At 37.6% G+C, this 22261-nt stretch overlaps 4 protein-coding genes across 4 annotated transcripts; 1 reads left to right on the forward strand and 3 right to left on the reverse strand.

Annotated features, from left to right (window-relative positions):
* Window positions 1-366: 366 nt before the first annotated feature.
* Window positions 367-3321, forward strand: LOC106447587 (DEAD-box ATP-dependent RNA helicase 37). The gene is made up of 7 exons (XM_048778735.1): window positions 367-509; window positions 731-1513; window positions 1582-1665; window positions 1819-2061; window positions 2246-2404; window positions 2496-2609; window positions 2686-3321. The coding sequence occupies exons 2-7, from the start codon at window positions 782-784 to the stop codon at window positions 3178-3180; spliced, it is 1827 nt and encodes a 608-aa protein (XP_048634692.1). The 5' UTR covers window positions 367-509; window positions 731-781; the 3' UTR covers window positions 3181-3321.
* LOC106447584 (embryonic protein DC-8) lies at window positions 3160-6140 on the reverse strand. The gene is given in 3 exon segments (XM_013889538.3): window positions 3160-3972; window positions 3975-4077; window positions 4322-6140. Coding segments are annotated over 3 exon segments (2154 nt in total). The 5' UTR covers window positions 6056-6140; the 3' UTR covers window positions 3160-3655.
* A 404-nt stretch (window positions 6141-6544) lies between these two features.
* On the reverse strand, window positions 6545-9020 carry LOC106450325 (protein trichome birefringence-like 39). The gene is made up of 5 exons (XM_013891970.3): window positions 8665-9020; window positions 8411-8582; window positions 7692-7867; window positions 7444-7602; window positions 6545-6954 (listed from the first exon to the last, which is right to left on the reverse strand). Exons 1-5 carry the CDS (start codon window positions 8964-8966, stop codon window positions 6663-6665), a joined length of 1101 nt encoding a protein of 366 aa, XP_013747424.3. The 5' UTR covers window positions 8967-9020; the 3' UTR covers window positions 6545-6662.
* Window positions 9021-13342: 4322 nt separating this feature from the next.
* LOC106447588 (phosphoenolpyruvate carboxylase 2) lies at window positions 13343-19316 on the reverse strand. Its single transcript, XM_013889545.3, has 10 exons — window positions 18745-19316; window positions 17620-18011; window positions 17455-17539; window positions 16943-17165; window positions 16751-16854; window positions 16596-16680; window positions 16049-16203; window positions 14977-15975; window positions 13857-14243; window positions 13343-13784 (listed from the first exon to the last, which is right to left on the reverse strand). Exons 1-10 carry the CDS (start codon window positions 18910-18912, stop codon window positions 13488-13490), a joined length of 2895 nt encoding a protein of 964 aa, XP_013744999.2. The 5' UTR covers window positions 18913-19316; the 3' UTR covers window positions 13343-13487.
* Window positions 19317-22261: the final 2945 nt, after the last annotated feature.

Here is a 22261-nt window from a genome sequence, read left to right on the forward strand (position 1 = left end):
TGTAATATTCATGGTGTACATATTATATGGGCAATGCAGAGAAAAAATGAGTAATGTAAAAACTGGAATAATATTTTGTTAGACTCTGTAATCTGGCCATTATGTAAATTAATTAAAGTACTCAATTTCTACATCATATACTGCATTGCTGTTTACTGTCACTGTTTTTATCTATTTTATAAATCATGGTCTAAATATCATGGGCAATGTTTGAACAAAAAAAAAAATGTTTGGGTTTGTCCACATGTTTTTCTATTTCAACAAATGTCAGTAAGTCTTTTAAAATTAAAGTCAATAGTAAGTAGCCGACATACAATCTAGTATGGCACCACAAAACCGACACGCAACCTTTTTTAAAACGAGGACTAATGAAAAACGGCACGCAATCTCATAAAAAGGAAGAAACAGAACATAAAATTAAAAAAATATCTCTCCACCTCTCTTTCTCTCCTTATTGATTCTATCGCTCTGCTCTCAAAGACGTATCTCTATTGAGTCCGATCCAAAAGGTAAACCAAATTGAAAATTTGGGGTTTTCCTCTACCCTTGAATTATAGATTCTCTTGACCAGTTTCTGAGGTTATAGTTTAAAATAATTCGGTGAAGATTGTTCTCTCTGTGTGTGTATTGCGTGATTCCTTTGGCATTTGGATTATTCTATTCTCACAAAGTCTCTTCCTTTATGCTTTCTTAGCTATTAATCTGTTGAACCCATCTCGTGTTTTCGCAGAAAGGAGCAACCTTTGAACTCTGTTTGTGTTTTGCTTGATTGTTTGAAACTATGAGTGCATCATGGGCTGACGTGGCTGACTCAGAGAACAACACTGCCTCTGGGTCCACTAGTCAAAAACCTCAACAACCTTCACGACCTGCTTATGTTCCTCCACATCTAAGGAACAAGCAACCATCTTCTTCCGACCCTGTTGCTGCTCCCTCACCAGCTAATGATCGTGTTGGTTACAATGGTCCACCTTCTGCCTCTCGTTGGGCTCCCTCTGGTGGTAGTGGTGGTTACAGGGCTGATGCAGGTCGTCCACGAGGAACTGGCGGTGGCTGGAACAACAGGAGTGGAGGGTGGGACCGTAGGGAGCGTGAAGTCAACCCCTTTGAGAACGCTGACGCTGAGCCTGAGCCTGCGTTTACTGAGCAGGACAACACTGGGATTAACTTTGATGCTTACGAAGATATCCCGATTGAGACTAGTGGGGATAACGTGCCTCCTGCTGTCAACACGTTTGCGGAGATTGATCTCGGGGAGGCTTTGAATCTGAACATCAGGAGGTGTAAGTACGTGAAGCCGACGCCTGTGCAGAGGCACGCGATCCCTATATTGCTTGCGGGGAGGGATTTGATGGCTTGTGCTCAGACGGGGTCTGGGAAGACGGCTGCGTTTTGTTTTCCGATAATTAGTGGGATTATGAAGGATCAGCATGTAGTGCAGAGACCTCGTGGTTCGAGGACAGTGTATCCTCTTGCGGTTATTCTATCGCCAACAAGGGAGTTGGCAAGTCAGGTTCGTGTTCTCTTCAAACGTTAAGACGCTAATCGCTTGATGAAAACTCATTCTGTGATTTTTGGCAGATACATGATGAGGCTAAGAAGTTTTCTTACCAAACTGGTGTGAAGGTGGTTGTTGCTTATGGAGGAACACCTATTAACCAGCAGGTATATTAACAAGTAAATAGTTTTTTTTTTGTTGCGTTTCTGTTTTAATATGCTGTCTCTTAGACTTATGACATGCAGAAGTATTTGTTGGTTTTCATTGATGTGTGTTTTGGTCTGTTTTGTTGACATCTTGTGTCTTGTTGTTTTGTGCAGCTACGGGAACTTGAGAGGGGAGTTGATATTCTTGTGGCGACTCCTGGTAGACTAAATGATTTGCTCGAGAGAGCTAGAGTCTCTATGCAGATGATTAGATTCTTAGCTCTTGATGAGGCCGATAGGATGCTGGACATGGGTTTTGAGCCACAGATTAGGAAGATTGTCGAACAAATGGACATGCCTCCTCGTGGTGTTAGACAGACGCTTTTGTTTAGTGCTACCTTTCCAAGAGAGATTCAGGTTTGGTTTACTTGTGTGTCAACTCTTATGCTCTATACTTCTTCCTTGCAAATTATATGTGATGGAGAGCTTTAGATTGATTAGATTTGATATTTCTGTTTCTTGTGTGCTTGAAGCTTCATACTAGTTACTAGCATATTCATTTGCAAATCTGAGAAAGTTAGCCTATTTGTTTATTGTGCAGAGACTAGCAGCTGACTTCCTAGCAAACTATATATTCCTGGCTGTGGGTAGAGTAGGTTCAAGTACTGACTTAATTGTCCAAAGGGTTGAGTTTGTCCTTGACTCTGACAAGAGAAGTCACCTCATGGACCTTCTTCATGCTCAGAGAGAGAATGGCATGGTAAAAATGTCACTCTTCTTTTCTTCAGCTGGTCTTGTATGGCATTCGTTATCATTCTTCTGATAGACTGTTTTCTCTTCCATAATTACAGCAATCCCTGACCTTAGTCTTTGTGGAGACAAAGAGGGGAGCCGACTCTCTGGAAAATTGGCTGTGCATCAATGGCTTCCCAGCAACCTCCATTCACGGTGACAGGTCACAGCAGGTTTGTTAAACTCTTTGGTCATCACTTTCAAGCTAGAATTTTACTAAGCTTTGTTGTGTGTTTTATGCATTTGAAGGAAAGAGAAGTGGCGCTGAAGTCATTCAAGAGCGGGAGAACACCGATTCTGGTTGCAACGGACGTAGCAGCGCGTGGTCTCGACATTCCTCACGTGGCTCACGTTGTGAACTTCGATCTACCGAACGACATTGATGACTATGTTCACCGTATTGGACGAACGGGACGTGCTGGCAAATCAGGACTAGCGACTGCCTTCTTCAACGACGGCAACACCTCGATGGCTAGATCTCTCTCTGAACTGATGCAAGAAGCTAACCAAGAAGTCCCTGCGTGGCTCTCGCGGTATGCGTCGCGTTCCTCCTTTGGTGGTGGTAAGAACAAGCGGTCTGGTGGTCGGTTTGGTGGCCGTGACTTTAGAAGGGAAGGGTCTTACAGTAGAGGTGGTGGTGGTGGTGGTGGTTACTATGGTGGTGGAGGAGGAGGAGGCTATGGCGGTGGATATGGAGCTCCAAGTGGTGGATATGGTGGAGAAACTCCAAGTGCGTGGGACTAAGCGCTTAATGTTTTTTTTGTTTTGTTTTGGTTATAAACTTTTGACTATTTATCTGTCTTCTACATTCCCAAAGAGAGAGTATGTATTGCCCCTTACACTTATGAGATGGATGAATATATATATAACTAAGGTTGCTGTTTAGGTGCTTTTGATCTTTGTAGGCTATTTTAGTAAGAGATGTCTAGAGCATAACAGTCCAGTTTCACAGTTTTGTCTCCAATTTTTTATCATGTTCTTGGATCTGAAACATGGCTTGAAGGTGAGATTAATTGATGCTCTTGTTCTGCTGGTGTGTACTAGGTTCACTTTTATCTTAAGAGATCCAAAGAGTAGATAAAAGACTAGTGGAGATGGTATTGGTTCACCAACCATTACATACTTTGAAAGTCTTTTCAACAGAAACAGAGCTTTTTGTTATTTACATACAAAAACCCTTTTAGACAACAAAAAACAAAACATGTCTCCTTGTCACTTATCAACGACGTCCATGTTCCTGTCCCATATAACCAGCAGTTCCATGCTCATGCGACCTCTCAGGAGGATCACCAATAACTATGTTGGTGGTCTTCTTTGCAATCTCAGCTATAGTCTCGCCAATAGCCCCAAGCACTCCTCCCTCTTCAACGTATCTCTCGTTCCTTCTTCCTTCTCCTCCGTAAAACTCCTCCTCTCCAACGTCTCTGGAGACTCCTCCTCCTTGTGTTCCATATCCGAAGACATCTTCCTCACTCGCTCTTCCTCTTCCGTACTCCTCCCTGACGTCTCTCCTCTCTTCTCCGGAGAAGCCTTTTACCCAAAGACATCTTCCTCACCTCTCCCTCTTTCTCCTCTGTACTCCTCTTCAAAGCCTCTCCTTGGCTCTTTGACATAACCTTGTCTCTTCTCTTCCTCACCTCCCTCAAAACAAACCCAAAAAGAAAGTGTCTTGAGCCACACGTAACAACATAATGATACTAAACAAACCCAAAAACAAACCACATGTAACAACATAATGATACTAAACAAACCCTAAACAAAGTTTCTTGAGCCACAGGTAACAGCATAATGATACTAAGCAAACCCCAAAAAACAAAGTTGCTTGATCCACACGTAACAACATAATGATACTCAAAATAGGTCTAGTTCAAGTTGTGTGAAGTACCTGGTGCGTCTCTTGGTCTCTGTGTTGAGCTTCCTCTTTCTTCCTCGCCGTGTATCCCACCACAGTATCAGCAGCCACTGCAGCTTTCTCCTTAGTCAAGTCCACCGCCTTAGAACCAACCTCCGCCGCCTTATGCCCTGCGTAACCAACCGCTCCTTCCACCGTACCGGTAACAGCTTTAGTACCTTGCACCACTTTCTCTGTGGTGAAATGCGCCGCGGTCCACCCAACCGCAGCCGCTTTTTCAGCTGCTACTCCGGCGTAATGTGCAGCTCCTTTGCCTCCTTCCACCACCGTCTCCTTTGCATACTCAGCCGCTTCTTTGCTCATTTCCACCGCTTCACCGGCCTTTTGAACCGTGTAGTCTTTGGCTTTTGCCGTCACTGAAACCGTCTGTTCTTTGGCTTCTTGTCCTTTCTGAGCAGCAATGTCTTTAGCTTCACCAGCTTTCTGAAACGTGTAGTCTTTGGCTTTTGCAGCCTGTTCAGCCGCAGTGTTTCCAGTGTCTCTACCTTTCTCAGTGGCATACTGAGAAGCTCTCTGAGCTTTCTCAGCCGCAATGTCTTTAGCTTCGACAGCTTTCTGGAGAGTGTAGTCTTTGGCTCTTGCCGCCTTTTCAGCCGCCGTGCTTCCCATTTCTCTTCCTTTCTCAGCCGCATACTGAGCCTTCTCAGCTGCAATGTCTTTAGCTTCAGCAGCTTTCTGTAAAGCTATGTCTTTAGCTCTTGCAGCTTGTTCAGCCGCCGTGTTGCCCGTTTCTCTTCCTTTCTCAGTTGCATACTTAGCCTTCTCTGCCGCCGTGTCTTTAGCTTCAGCAGCTTTCTGTAAAGCCATGTCTTTGGCTCTTGCAGCTTGTTCAGCCGTTTCTCTTCCTTTCTCAGTTGCATACTGAGAAGCTCTCTGAGCTTTCTCAGCCGCAGTTTCTTTAGCTTCACCAGCTTTCTCCATAGTGTAATCTTTAGCTCTTGCAGCTTGTTCTTTAGCCTCTTGCCCTTTCTGAGCCCCCACGTGTCCAGCTTCCCTTGCCTTCTCCCTCGCGTAATCAGAAGCCCTCTGAGTCTTCTCACTTGCCGTGTCCTTCACGTCTCTTCCCTTCTCCATAGTGTAATCTTTAGCTCTACCAGCTTGCTCCTCAGCCTCTTGCTCTTTATGAGCCCCCACGTGTCCAGCTTCCCTTGCCTTCTCCCTCGCATACTCAGAAGCTCTCTGAGTCTTCTCACTTGCCGTGCCTTGCACGTTTCCTCCTTTCTCAGTCCCAACGTGAGTAACATGGACTCCACTCTCTCTTCCTCTTCCCTCCGCTTGTTGTCCTCCTTGTCCGCCACGGCTCAAACTCTCCTTAGCCTTGTTATACCTCTCCTCCGCTGCTCGTATAGTATCCATAGATTGTTGCTGAGCATTGGCTCTAAACCCTTGAATATCCTCTAGTGACGCCCTCTCTTGCTCCTCCTCCTCCTTCTTCCCCGTCCCTTCTTTATCACCACTATGCACAACGAACTTCCCAACGGTGTGAGGCATCTTAGTCATCTTCATCTTGGTCTCACCTTCTCCTTCGTTTCCTTTGTCCGAAAGCGACACAAAGTGTGTTGTCTCCTGCTGCCTCTGTGTGTCGGAGTCTTTGCCTTTCTCGGCTATAGACTCGAAATGACTCGTCATCTTAGGGACTCTATCTTTCTCCACTTGAACTTCCCTCTCCTTCACCACGTTCTCTCTTCTTGCTTGCTCTGACGCCATTGTAATTACTACAAGATTTATGATTTAGATTGTTTTGTTCTTTTTTTTTTTTAATCTCGGATGATTCTTATGGAGGTTTATCTTTCTTGCTTTTATAATACAAGAACCACTTAAAGCCTAAAAGAAAATATTATGGGCGGTGTGTGACGTGTTGAGAAGGCTATTGCAAACGTGTAAGAACATATAATGACTCAGCTTTGTGTGAAGAGATCAACTTTAATGTTTACTAAGCCAATCATCTCGGTTTTCCACACGTGTCGTTCCGTACTATTACACGTGGTGATGTCCCAGAGCTTCTTGCCGTCTTGCCTTGCCGGTTCTTACCGGTTAGTTTATCTCAACTCTTCAGCTCAGTCGGTTCCATCTGGGCTCTTTAGGCTTCAAGTAGACCCATTCGTTTCTTGTAGGCCCAATAATAACTTGGAAACTTCCTATGGAGCATTTCACTCTCTTTTGTTACATTTCACATAGTTCTTGTGCATGGTCATGTTGGTATCTAAAACGTTATTTCATTCAAGAATCAAGCGATCACAACTCAAGATTAACTAAAAAATATAGGTAGTTATCGAGTAAACTCATACATTGGTAAAATAAATGTAGATAGGTTTCAAGAGAAAAGTTTAGAGTAAAAGAGTATGTTCCAAGTATCAGGTAAACCAGGAAGACACCAATGGCTACAGTCGTTACCGGGATGGTTCCCACTGAAAGCAGAAGGATGAGCATCTTTACGTAGCTGAGATAGACCGGTTATGTCGAGCCAGTGGACCGGTTTCTTCAATCTCATCATCACTTTGGCTAAAACTACCCAAGCCATTGGTATCCCTCCTGGATACTTCCTCCCGTAGAATGGTTGTGTCTGACTCTTACATGTTCTCATTGGTTCTCCCCAATCCTTTCCCCTGCAAATAAAATGTATTAATGCCTAGGTAATGATTTAAAATAGCATAACTACAATGATCTAAATGAGGTATGGTATCAAAATGTTATCAAGGTAATGCTTAGCATTAACATAAATCACCCACTTCTTGGTGAATTCAACATCACAAGACCTTTGTGAAACTAAACTAATTAACAAAAGAAGATTAGAATTGATGTGAATAAACGTGAATCAAATACAAAATGAACAAATAAACTTAAGAGGGTAAAACACGATTAAGACAAATAATCGTTTTAAATTGACTATGTGAATGAATAATTTACAATTTTTAAAATTCGTATATATTAATACAAATTCAAAATCCAATATTCATTTATCCATTAGAAAAACTTTATCTACTAAAATTAACTTTTCATAGTCCTAAAAATATATTGTATTGATGCATTGAGATTTTACTCACTTTCATAAGCAACAAGATTAAAAGAATAAAGGAGTTTGTTTATTTACTTACTCGTAGTGAGTAGGAGAAACGCCATTGAAGAAGACTTTGGTCTTAGACGGATCAACAAAAGCATTAACCCATCGAGACCAAGTGGTCATACCTTTGTAATAAGCGACCAGCCTGTTCATGTCTTTGTACAGTCTCTTCCCATCTTCCATGTAATCCCACCTGGTCCACACAAACACACACGTAGACGTCATCTTCAAATGAGTAAAAAAATCCTCAAAAAAACAAAAACAAAGCAAAAGAAAGTGTACGGCTGGATGTGACCGGTGTGTGTCCACCAATGCCAACTGTTGAAAACCAAGACGTCCATGCCTCTCCACAATCTGCCTTGTTTAATGGAATCCAGTTTAAGCACTCTCCCAACTTTCTCAGAATCTAAATCCACTAAGAACTGCGTTCTGTATAGCTTCAACGTCACTCCATATTCCTGCGACCGTACCACTATTTTCACTAAATAAAATACATAAAATACAATTTCAACCTTATTGTATTTTCGCCCATGACTCAAATGATTACTAAATAATCGGACATATCTTTTGCGTGGCTCATGATCATAAGTTCATAGCATGACATGATATTCGGAGACGCTCTCTTTTTGAGAAATAAGCCACTAATCACGTTCATCTCTTAAATGCTTTGCTCATTCTGTTGTCCTAATGAGTAATGACCACTACTATTTTTAAAACAAGAATGAATAAAAAGCTTTAGCAAAGCATCATGATCATAACATAATATTTATATCAATCAAAAGAGACAAAGAAACAGAAACTTTAACCCATTTCATTTATATAATTTACTTTATCCTAATTATTAAACGTTAGGAAAAACTTTCCACACTATAAAGCTGAAAAACAAATTAATTTCTACATAAAAGAATCATACCTCAATTAATATTATACTATTTTAAATGGATAAGTATTTTATTAAATTTTTAATTAGACGAAAAAAATATAATTAAAATTGAACAAACCTCGAAGGTGAGTGAAGCGAGGCCCTTTTGGCGAAGAAGAGTGTAACGAGCATTAGGAACCCAAGCATGAATTAGACAAGCTAGAGACTGCCACATGTTTGTGCTTAGTGAATCTCCAACGAACATTATCTTCTTCCCTCTCATCTTCCTCAAAAAATACAACCCATTGAATCTGACAAATACAAGTTTGATATTAAATCAATATGAATCAAAACCAAAACGTAGAATTAAAGAATGTAAGAAGAGTGTAGTACCTGGGGAGAGAACAAGAAGATGGCTGCCATCGATACTTAAGGTAAAGATTGTCGGGACGACCATACTTCTTGCAGTTAAACTGTGGATCTACGAACGGACATTTGTAAGGATCGTAGAGTGGATACTTTACGTCATAAACCCAACTCCCTCTAAACCAGTTGCATCGCCCAGAACGTAGCTCTCTTCTTACTGCTTCAGCACCATTGTTGCTGCTTGTGTTGGTGTAAGCAGAGACTGTGGAGAGACATAGGAAAAAGAAGAAGAAGAAGGAAGAAGGGTTATCTTGGGATGAGAAACCCATTTTCTTTCTATTTTCTTTGATCTGAGAGTGAGTGATTGGTGTGGGAATGGTGTCTTAGACTGAATTGTTTATATAATAGTCCAAACCCCAAAAGAGAGAAAGAGAGAGAGTGAAAAAGATTGATTGTTCACGTTACATGGGAAGAGGGGGAACAAGAAACAAGTACTAGGTACATTCCAGCTTTTTTACTGATGGAAATATGTTTTCACAATAATTTAGATATTTTGTTTTAGCTGTAATAAAAGTCGAAATTTCACATTTGTAACTGGATCGCAGGCAGTATGTTATGTATATATTTTTGCTTCAAACGTTTACTGTTAGACAAAGCAAAAACTTACACGTACATATTAAGAGTGTAAATATATACTTCTTGAAATTTACATGTACATACATTTAGGTAATAGATGCAAAAGAATGAAAAAAGGAATATAACTTCTTGAAATTTAGTTCTTGAGAGCGACTTTGATTTTACCCCGTTTTATACGTACGTCATTACGTGTATATAAAATACATATGGGACCGATTTTGACTTTACACCGTTTTAAGAGCCATATATTCTCCAATGTACTATTGAACATTCGGTAATATAATCGAAATAATTTTTTTTTTTAATTATATATTTTACGTGTCGATCCTCTGTGTCCCTGGAATACTCACTGGAATAATAAACAAAAGATGTGTATACGTTCGTGCCTAAACAAAATTCTTATAAATCTTTTTGTAGATATATTATATAATTAACTTTCATATGATGCAAGAGTGTGAATACATGTGGAGACAACCAAGAAGTATCTGCACAACTTCTCATCATCATCTTTTCGCCGGTGATTATGGAAAATTTCTTCTACTTTTTCATACATTATGGTGATTAAATGTAAGAAATGAATATCGGTGGATCTAGATGAAATAGTATATGAATAAATAACAAGATTGAATAGTACTATGAGACGTGTTGAAAACGAGGAGTCATAGGCCCAGAACGAACTCATGAAAGTGAAATTGTATAATAGTTTTATAATACAAAAAGAGGATTTTACAATGATCCATAAAATAAAAAATAGTGAGTGGTTCTTTTAAACTCTCCATGCGACTCCACTCCACCAGCACATGATCTTGAATGAGTAGTATCTCCAGAAGATAATCTCTAGGCTCGTAAAATAATTTCTGCATAGCACTTGAAAGTTCTTGAATTGATGAACCAATAACCTGATATTCATCGGATTCTTGACGCACTACAAAATGTAGACGCAGCTACGAGATAAAAATAATTATTTGTTATCTTTAATCATTTGATTTTATGTTTACTATTATTGACTTTTTTGTAGTCTATATTTTATGAGTTGTGTTTTACTCCATTTTACTTCAATTTCTAGTCGAAATTGATCGGTTTTATTATATATTTTGGTCTGTTTAAAACATTTGTGTGTTTTTGTGTTCTTACAGATTCTATATCGTTTGTCAGAAAAGGGACTAAACGAGATTTTAAAATTTCAAAGAGTTTTGGTGTATAGATAAAATAGAAATTAATCTATCCATTACAAAGATTGATCGATTTAGTGCTCAATGCCAACAATCGACACAAGACAGTGGATTGGTCGATTCAGAAATCCGATTGCTGTTGATTTCCACTTTTTTTTGTGAGTGTTGATTTCCACTTTTAAAATGTACAAGAATGATTTGTCCAAGCCATCAGTTTCTAGAGGATTTCACAAAGCACTTCCTCTTATAATATATGGAAGACATATATCATTCTCTTAAATAGAAAAAGTTTAGCCGTTTGCTGCAAAAAAAAAAAAAAAATAGAAAAAGTCTACCATAATCATCAGCATTCAACATTATTATATTTTAAGTTTAACAATTTTCTTTTTCTTTTTACATAAATTTTTGGAGTTTGACTCTGCTTCATGTGGCTACATCGTTAAATGAGTTATGTTCAGAACATTTCAAGAAATTCAAGCTTGGTTATTATCACTTTATATTTGGATCCATGACAAATGATAAAAAGTAGACAGTGTCTGAAGACAGTAATGAGTTTCAAATTACAAAAAGGAAGACATTGTCTGAGACATGCATCAGGATGATGCAATACACTCAAACGGTCAAACCAGAGTACAACATACACAATAATGATACATGAAACAGAGGAGGAACTCTACATTTCACTATTTATTCACCGCAAGCTCAGTTGTTCTTGAAACATGTTTGTCCAGTGACGCTGCAGCGTGTGCACACATATCAGTTCAGTGCATCAAGAACGAAAAAGCCAAACCCAATCTGATAGGATGTGTAGGAGGAATTTTAGTTTTAGCCTCAGCAGCACTAGTAGCAATCTTTAAAAGGAAAAACTCAAATAGTAAAGCGACCAAAACAATGATGTCCAGTGATCAATAACGACTATGTGTATAGATAGAACACCTCACAGGCTTTCAAGACTAATCAGCAGCCTCTCTTTCCTCTCATCTCCTAAGTCCTGATTTTCAATTCTGCGAGATAGCGGTAATAGTCACCTTTTTGAAAAAAAATATCTAAATTCAGTACAAGAGACATGAACAGTTTTTACCGAGACAACAACATCGTCAAGCTGTAGCATGTTAGAACCCAAACCAAAGCCCTCCTTTTATGGTTAAAGACGTCAACGGAAAGATGGTTGGGTATCTCGGTTGGATCTTTCCAACTAGCAGACCTCATCCCCTCCACCAATATGAAAGCAACAAACACAAGAAATAATATAAGCAAAATAATCAAATGAAACAAAAACAAAATTAAAAAAAACAAGTAAAGAAAGAATTTAGGCAGAAAACAAGAAAGCAAAAAAAGACATTGATTTTTACAAAGAAAACGAGGGGAAAATTATGAAAACTAAATGATCGATCAAAAGTGTCAGCATAAAAGATCATACAATCTCTAACGATCAATGACTGGATGTACTTTCTAATTGTTTTCACAAATTACACATTAAGTTTTCATTATCAATCAAATAATATAGAATTTTCCCTCTAAAAGTTTGAAAAAAATTAAAAAGAAGAAAATTATAGTGAAAACAATGCTTTGACAAATAAAGTTTTGTTTTCTATTTAAAAATGTTCAAGAAGAAAGAAGTGTATCCTTGTAGACTCTATTTCCATGGGAATAGTCACTTTTTCAAGGACTTCTCTAATGCGACGTAGTTAGTCTTCACTGATGTCTACAACATTGAGCCCGTACGAACTTTTGTCTAAAAACTACCGCACTCCATCTCCAGCTACATCTTTTCTCCAGCAAGTAATAGGAGAAATAATCTGAAGAAGAAGAAAGGAAATATCTGATTTGTGAGCTTGCTAACAATTAGTATAAATAGACCTCAGTTTCCTTCTTCTTTTTTTTTTTTTTTTTTGGCAACACTCCCAATAAATACTAGCCGTTGGACTAACATAAATATTACTCCTATTATTGTTATTTAATTTGCTTTAGTGGACCAAACTATTTATTAATATTCATTGTAAAAAATTTACAACACTCATAATAAATTCTAGCCGTTGGACTAACATAAATATTATTTATATTGTTTTAATTTAATTTGCTTTTAGTGGACCAAAATAATTTATTAATATTACCCATTGTAAAAATGTTGAAACACCTCATGGTGAAAACAGATTTCATTTTCTCGTACTTGTATTTAAGTTTCTCGGTAAAATCTATAAAAAGAATCCAATTTTTCAAAAGCCTATGATGTTACTGAAGTCTAACAATATTGGAGTAGTAAAAGATTTCTCTAACGATTTTTTTTTGTTCAACACTAACGATCAAAAAAATAGAACGTTTTGTTTCTGTCGAAAAATTCAAGCTTATGGTTAGTAAGGAATTACTTTTTATTTAAATGGTTATAAAAGAAATGCATACCTTACAAATCAGTTTCCGATGGAGAAAACCGACGGCCGTGACTGTAAAAAAAAACACACGCTCACTTTGGGACTCTCACTTTCTATTTTTTGCTTTATTTTTCTTTTATTTATAAACATAGTCACTAAATTAAAAGAGAGATAGTTACCTTTGCTACCACAACCCAATAAATACTAGCCGTCGGAGAAATCTATACTATTTTTATTAAACTTGCTCTTAGTGGACCAAAATAAATATTGAAACACCTCACGGTGAAAAAACATATTTCACTCTATCGTACTTGTATTTAAGTTTCTCGTTAAAATCTAAAAAAATCCGATTGTAAAAAGCCAATGATGTTACTAAAGTCTAAAAGGTTGGAGTAGAAAAAAGTTGTTTTTCACATTAAAACCTTAGTTATCGTTTTGTTAATAACAGATTAGCCTCTCTTTAGTCATTTAGTTTTTTTTTTACCCTTCAGTAAGTAATAGGGAAAACATCAAAAACATAGCAGCAAATAACACTAACAAGAAATGACCATATCATATTCATAAGAAAGCGTACGAAGGATTCAGAGAGATTTAACACATCGTAGAATAAAATATTACATAGCAGAGAAATAGATTTTAGAGAATGGTACAAAGCCGGTTTACTTTAGATTCCTTAACCGGTATTCTGCATACCGGCGGCTATACCCTTCATAGTGAGGATAACAGTGTCTTCAAGTCCAGGTGCGTACTCACTCTTAGGATTCAGCTTAACTAGCTCAGCCGCTGGTTTACTAGACTCCATGTAGTCTTTAGACAAGTGTGGCCTCACTTTAACATGGAAGCTCGGGTCACGGATCTGCTTGAGAGTATAGGCTTGGCACACGTTCAACGTCGTGATGTACGGGTCACGCAGCTGCAGCCTTTGCCTCAGGTAGGGATCACCTTCAAGAATGTCCTTGTGACCAGCCACCTAGTCAAGGCAAACAAAATTTCATAAAACCGAACCAAGATTCAAGAACCTGTCTGAACATCTATGTCATACCTGGAGGAGGAGGCGTCTGGTCTCTTGGTAGTTAACTCGAAGCTGTTCACCAAAGGGTTGAAGCTCTTCAGAGACGAGGAGACGGTCGTAGAGCGCAGCGATTCCAGGGTCTCCTTTGGCGAAAACCATTTCGACTAGATCGATTGTGACGCGGAAGAAAGGCCACTGGTTGTACATCTCTTTGAGCATGTTGAGATTCTTGGCGTCCTTCTGGATCACGCGTTTGAACGCTGATCCAAAGCCTAGCCAGACCGGCAAGTGGAACCTTGTCTGAGTCCAGGCAAAGATCCATGGGATTGCACGTAGAGACTCAATTCCTCCGCTCGGTTTTCGCTTTGATGGTCTGCTTCCTATGTTCATCCTTCCATACTCAAGCTCAGGTGTTGCCTATATAACACAAGTAGAGTTGGTTAAAGAAAACTTAACAGACAAAAGTAAGGACAAGTGTAGCCTGCGGGTTCGGTTCTTTTAGTTAGTTCGTTTCTGACATAAATCTTACCGAATTAACTCAAAAGTTCGGTTTGGTATTTGGTTTTTTGAATTCCTACCGATGTTTTTGATTTCGGTTGGATCTTGATTTCATTTTGTTAAAATTTTCAGATAATTTTGGTTAAATTTGGTTAGTTCGGTTACTTCAGTTCGGGTTTTTGGTAAGGAGTAAACTGAACCAAAAACAGATTTTTTTTGTTAAAACCTACCAAATCGAACCAAATTCCTAACCAAAATAACCGAACTAACCAAAATTGGATTTTTTATTTTTTAAAGAAAACCAAAGTAAACTGAACCAAAAACTGATTTTTTGTTAAAACCTACCAAATCGAACCAAACTCCTAACCAAAATAACCGAACTAACCAATAACACTAACCAATAACAGATTTTTTTTGTTAAAACCTACCAAATCGAACCAAACTCCTAAGCAAAATAACCGAACTAACCAAAAACGGAATTTTGTTTTTTTAAAGAAAACCAAAGTAAGCTGAACCAAAAACTGAATTTTTGTTAAAACCTACTGAATTGAACCAAACTCCTAACCAAAATAACCGAACTAACCAAAAAATTTGGTTTAGTTTCCAACAAAAATCCTAAGCCTAGGCAAGTGTGTTGGGTTAAAGAACTTACCAGACGGAAGTATTCAACAAAACGAGGCTCCTTAAAGACAACAGACCGGTACTCTTCAGTAGCAATCACAGCCATCTCATCCATAAGCACACGCCACTCAGGCTTAGGAGAAACAGGCGGATGCATCCCATGCTCAAGTGTAGCAGCAGTGAAACGCTGAAGAGTCCTGAAACACAAGTGCTCTTCACCAAAAGACTGTTCAATAACTTCCCCTTGAACCGTCACCCTAAGCTGCCCGTGGATAGTATCCGGAGGCTGAGACAAGATAGCGAGATGCGTCGGCCCGCCTCCTCTCCCAACAGTCCCACCTCTCCCGTGAAACATAGTCAGCTTCACTCCGTACTCCTTAGCAACCTTCACCAACTCCTCTTGAGTCTTGTACAGCTGCCACGCGGCGGATAAACGTCCCGCGTCTTTGCCTGAGTCTGAGTACCCGATCATGACTTCTTGCTTGCCGTTGATTCGGTTCCTGTACCACTCTATGGAGAAGAGACGCGCCACCGAAGCAGGAGCGTTTTCTAGATCAGCTAGCTTCTCGAACAAGGGGACGACTCTCAGAGGGTGTGTGATGCCACATTCACGTTGTAAAAGCTCAACAGCGAGGACGTCTGAGGGAGCAGTGGCCATTGAGATGATGTACGCGCCGAAGCTATCGTGAGGAAGCTCGGAGATGACTTTGAACGTGTCCAACACGTCAGTGATCTCTTCAGTTTTGGGGAGATCGTGCCCGAAGAGGGGGCGTTTCCCACTCAGCTCGGATAAAAGCCACTCTTGTCTCTTGTCCTCTGACCATTCTTTGTAAGAACCTATGCCCAAGTGCTGCGTGATGGCGTCTAAGACATCGGTGTGACGGTCGGATTCTTGACGGATGTCGAGCTTCACAAGGGCCAGACCAAATGTAGACACTTGACGCAAGAAGTCTAGCAGGCTTCCGTCGGCTATAGGTCTGTCTCCGCAGTCGCATAGCGACCTGTAACAAAGCTCAAGCGGCTCCAAGAACTATGGAAACAAACACAAAAACAATCAGACAAGAACACGTTTAAATTGATCTGTAAGCAGCAAGAACACACACCTGGTCCACACTTGTGAACACCGAGTCTTCAGGAATGTCTGAAACGCCACTAGACAATAACTGACGTGCGCGCTCACGTGTGTTGTAGAGTTTGTCCCTAACATCGCCTAGTATGGCTCTGTATGGCTCATTTGAAGGGATTTGTTTCCAAAACTCTACATCAATCCAAAAAAAAGAACACACATCAAACATTACCCTTCCATATTATAATTAGTTTAAGAGAAATTTGTTTGTTTTAAAAAATAAGAAGTTTTCATATTGTAGGTAAATTAACTTTTAGAATATAGTGTGTGACCAATCAAATAATATAGACTTATTTTTTTATTGGTTAAACTATACTTAATTTCTCTGACGAAAAAAAAACTATACTTAATTTATCTATTAATTTATAGATTAGAAAAAATAGTAATAATTTTCTTAATGTTTCTTAATTTATATGTTAATGTTTCTTAATGTTTTTTTTTTGATTAATGTTTGTGCATTTAACAGAGGGGGAGTATAACAAACTGTTAGAAGAAGCTTGAGAGAAGGTTTAACACACACATACCTATATAGTGTTTGGCATCTCTTTTGGCACACCTTTGAACTTCTGCACGTACACGAAGCTCTTCATTGCAACGCCACATAGACATCTCCAAACAAAACCAAAAGTAAGACCAATGCCTACTAACATAAGATCTTCAAACTGTCACTTTCCATTACCTCAAACATAAGATCTTCAATCTGGGAGAAGTAGAGATTAGCCGCCATCATTCTTGCTAGTAAGCATACATCTCTTGTAACTTCAGGAGTCACTCGAGGGTTTCCTGTGGTGAGATTAAGACATGTTTAGTAAAATTTAAAACCAGTTCATGTTTTCAAGAGGACAAAGAAGTAATAAGAGTGTATAGGTACCATCACGGTCTCCACCCATCCAAGAAGAGAACTGAATAAGAGGTGCATTGTAAGGAACACGCTCGTTGATTCCAATGTTCTTCAAAGCAGTGTCAACACGTCTCAAGAATTTAGGAACTCCTTTCCAGATTGTCTCGTGGAAGTAGCTCATCCCTGCTCTCATCTCATCTTGCGGTGTAGGTGGAGTTCTCCTAATCTCATCCGTGCGGAAAGCAGCTTGAATCTGGCGTAACACAACACATAGCATTAGTAAGACTTCATGTAATAACAGAGATTTTCTTTGTTTGTGTATGTATACAAAGTGAAATTGTTAAACCAAATAAAATGAAATAACACTACAAAAAATACATTTATAGTTTTTTTTTCCAAACTGATAAAGTTAATATAGAAAAATAATAATGTCCCAATATAAACTAATTTTTTTTTAAAGATAAAAAGAATATTATATTTAAAATTCTTAAAACTCTTTAGTTTCATGTAATAAAAAGAGTTCTTTGTTTGTGTATGTATACCTCTCGTTGCAGAGCTTCATCGAGTTCTTGTTTATCATCAGGAGTAATGTCTTTTGCATATAACTGCGTCAAACAATCACGAATCCTGGAAACATTCAAAAAAACAAAACACATCAGTAAAAACAAACACACAAGAAACCATAATGTCTGTGACTCAGAACAAACCTTCCAAACTTTTGGAGCAAAGAGCGGCGAACAGATTGAGTAGGATGAGCAGTCAAGACCAAGTCAACAGTCTGGTTCTTGAGAGCATCAAAGACCTCTTCAGGAGTCTTGTTAAGCTGCAATAGCCTCTTGAGAGTCTCTTCAATATCGGATTCAGTAGTTGCAGAGGCCTCATCAGCGAAGTCTCCTTTCTTAAGCTTCTTGATCCTGCGCCTGTAGGCAATCTGGACTTCCTCGGCAAGGTTAGCCAAGCTAAGCATGTTGGAGAATGACTTTGTGACAACGATTGAGTCTCCTGGGTCCAGAGACGTCAGCATGTTTCCGAGCTCCTCTAGCTTAGCAGTGTTGCGGTTCCCGTCGTAATCAGCAGCTACCTCGTAGCATTCTTGAACCTTTTAGAAAAAAACACACAGAAACATTGTCTGAGTCAGAACGTTAAAGTATAAACAAACTCAGTGTGTCTCATTACTGATCTGCTAGATTTCACCATAAAGGTTTAACTTAAGGAGAAACAACAAACCAACATGAACAAACCTAAATGTATCTCAAAGTTCAAATTTTTAAGACAGAACTCAGTGTGTCTGATGCAGAGTGTGTCTGTGTCTGATCTACCTCATTTCACTAAAAGGTTTGGACTTTTGGGATGGTTTAAGGAGAAACAACAAACCCACATGAACAAACCTAAATGTATCTCAAAGTTCAAATTTTTTAAGACAGAACACAGCGTGTCTGATGCAGAGTGTGTCTGTGTCTAATCTACCTGATTTCACTAAAAGGTTTGGACTTTTGGGGTAGTGTAAGGAGAAACAATAAACCCATGTGGTGATTTTAGATGAGTAAACCTAAATGTATCTCAAAGTTAAGATTTTAAAGACAAAACTCTTTGCTCTGTTTTAAGACAAAACTCAGTTTGTTTGATGCAGAATGTGTCTGATCTGTCCGATTTTACCATAAAGGTTTGAACTTTTGGGATAGTTTAAGAAGAAACAACAAACCCATGTCGTGAATTTTTGATGAGTAAACCTAAACGTATCTCAAAGTTCAGATTTTTAAGACAAAAGTCTATGCTCTGTTTTGTAGATAACAAGTTGAGAAAAGAGTGAGAATGAGAAAAGGGAAACGTACAAATTCTCTGACTTCTTCGCCATGCAAGTCCTGGAGAATATCGAGAAACCGATCCAGCAAGAGAGCATCGTACTCCACAAGCTTGTCGTCTTCAGAGACCTTAGCAGGAGCAATAAGCCTGAGCTGAGCATCAATGGAACCCATCTTCTTCAAACTTCCCGTGGCCATGGTTGATGGTTATCCTCCCTCTCTCTCTCTCTCTCTCGAACACACCTTTTTAATATCAAACCTAATAATGAAACCCTTTAATCCCCCCGGATGTTTCTAGATTGATACAATCGGCGAAAATTCAGGAGTATAAAACCCGATAATGCTGGAAGTGAAACAAGTCAAATAAAAAAAGATTCGCTTTTTTAATTAATTAAGGGATAATGAGGAAATTAAAAATAACAAGAAAGGCAAAACGAGTGGCGTAGTAGAGTGGGAGTATCCCGTGGAACAAGTATGAGAAGAGGAAAAAAGGTCGAGAAGTTTCTTTCACGAGGAAGACAATGGAAAGAGAAGAGACATGTGATGAAAGAGTTTGAAGCCTTGGAAAAATCTCAGAAGAGAAAGGTAGTCCACTCGATGTGTATTGGTAGTTGTAGCGTATTTATAGCCGAAACTTTTTTCTTTTTTTTTCTCGTATAAAAATCTATTTAATTTCACTATATGATTATTTACAATGTTTTCCAGCATATAATAGTATTTTCACAGCTATATATTCCTTCAATTTCATAAAAAAAATTTATTTTTCATTTTTATACATACTTTATGATTTAAATATCTAACACAATTTTAAAGCATAGTGTTTAACTCATTCGACCATAACTGCATTTGTAGACCAGATTTTACCTTTTGTAAAATACTTCTAACTTCTTTATTTTTGTTATTCGCTGAGTCGAATTGTAGTCTGGATTTAACTTGGATAATCAACTTTTTTATGTAGCTTATTCTTTCTCTCTTCAAATCATGCATGCAAGAAATAAATAAACTAGACAACGTTTATCATTATCTGAACTAAAATTTGATTTAACCATCAACAAAATAAATTAGTTAGAAGTATTTTACAAAGTAAAGAAGATCTTGTCTACAAAAATGTAGTTCTAGATTCGAGTTATATTCGGATTTATAGCTTATTCAAACTTTGTTAGGAAGTCGTTGGAAGTCCAATCTGAAAAAAAAAAAATACAATGTGGTAGTCGAAACGGACAGTGATGAAGCCAAAGAGTATGATAATTCAGACATCGATTACATTGTTAGTTCTTTCTCTTCTGCACCTCACGTCGCAAGATGTGGCATCACTGGCATGCTACGTGACACGTTTTTGAGTATTCTTATCTCTATGATTTTTTTTTGGATCAAATGATTGGGGCTAAAATGGACCTAGTTTCTTTTAAGTTATAAACAGTGTTTGAGGTGAGTTTTTAACATCACCATCTCTATGCTATTTTGACCTTTTTCATTTATTTGAAAATGGCCGTATGAAAAAAAAAAAATGCAAATTTTGAATGACGTACGTCGGCCGTCATTGCGAAATTAGGAACGGGACCAAACTGCATGGTTGGTCATGACGACTTTAGAGTGGACTCATGAGAGTTACCAATTCGACTTTTTCTTGTTTTGGCTTCTTTTAATATATCACGAAACCATAACATGTTCTATTGTCTTTATGTTTTTTTTTATCTTAAGCTTTTGTACGAAAGTATCTAAGAAAATATGAAAGTTCATAAATCATAATCACTGATTACGGGCAGCTACGGAATATGCCAAAGGATATGCTGATTTGTTTCATATTTAGAAGAAAAGGTTAAATAGTTTTTTTTAATTCTCTTGCTTTAATCTATACTTGTAAGATAAACAGATGAAATCAGTATAGCTATATGAGAAAACATTTTTATTTTTATGAAAGCAAGCAGGAGAATAAAGGCATTCGAAGTAAACATTATTCGTAGTAATGAGTTTCAGAAAACAAAAGTATATAGCCAGAATTGGTCATGGGCAAGTCTAACGAAACATTTGTTTTTGATTTCCAAAAATTTTAGATTTCTTTTTAGAAACATAAACCCCAAATTTATATTAAAAAATGAATCTTTAAATTATTAAAATCTTTAATAAATCGTCTAAAACTTTGAAAATTTCATGGTTGACCCTGTATAAAAGAAGATAAAAATCCCCAAGAATTGTGGAAGGAGCCAGAAATTTAACACAGCTATTTTTGACCAAAGACTGTAGGCGTACCAAGTCTATTACGGTCTTATCATATAGTTTTCGTTTTTTAACCCGTTTTTTTTTCCTTTATTTGATTCTCGAATCTAAGAACAAATGGCCAACCAAAGATTCCCAAGGATATAAAATAGAATCGTTCAAAAGCCTTATCATATCAGTTTATTTTATCAAAGACCTTATCGTATCAAATTTTACGATAAGCCCCTTTGAATTTGTTTCCATCATTCTAAATTTGTTGAAAATAAATAATGTTTTAATTTAAAATCACTCAAAATAAATAAAACTATTAGAATTGAATTATATTTGGAATTATACATAGAGATATATAATCTGTAAAATTTGAATACAACCATTTATGTCAAACTTTTCTAATAGAATTTTGAATATTATTACACCAAGAAAAAAGAATTTTGAATATATTTTATTTATTTTCTATGTTCAATTTTTTTCCTTTTTTATGAGGTGTGCAATATATGATTGTATAATCAAATAAACATACATCAAACTATTATTATTAAAGGTTTTGAGCTTTAGAAAATATGAAAGGGCAATGCAAAATAACCTTTTAACTCTTCAAGAGTCGGACGAAAGAAACAAACAGAATCAATAGACCAATATCCTAGTTTCTATCGTTGATATGAGGTGTATATATCAAAGAATTTTGTTCTCATTTAGTTCTATAATATTTTTACTCTATCCATTATAAAAAGCCACGTCGAATATATAGTTTGTTCTTTTGTCACTCTCTCACGTTGTATATATTGTAAGTGATACTTTATAAACTGAGAGAGAAGCAACAATATCCGTATCAAGAAGATTCGTACTTACGCATATATTATTTTGCATGATTCAGTCACATCTTCTAGATGAACTCGAACCACATGTTCTCTGTTCTGCGATTTTATTTTTGTCAGTGGTAGCATCATAATATTCATCAACTATTACTAGTATTCATGAAATCATTAGTGACATTACTATAGTATATAGTATGAAATGAATAAAAGCATAACTTTTTATCTGAAAATGAAATTTGAGATAGTGGTGGGAAACTGAGAATATATGCTGCCTGTTATACGGATATTCCTTGCATATTTATGTATCAATACGTGCATAATGAAAATAATGTGTATGTATGTATATATGATAAAACTTACTTCCACCATGTTTTTTTGTAAGTTAACCTTCCACCATGTTACTATAATTTTTTCTACGACTAACCATGCGTGGTATATATGTAGTCACGAGTCGAATAAACAAAAATATACATTACGCTACTATAGTCATTTACGGACACGAGTTCGCATTTAGT

The sequence above is a fragment of the Brassica napus genome, chromosome A4, assembly GCF_020379485.1.
Source record: "Brassica napus cultivar Da-Ae chromosome A4, Da-Ae, whole genome shotgun sequence".
NCBI lineage: Eukaryota > Viridiplantae > Streptophyta > Magnoliopsida > Brassicales > Brassicaceae > Brassica > Brassica napus.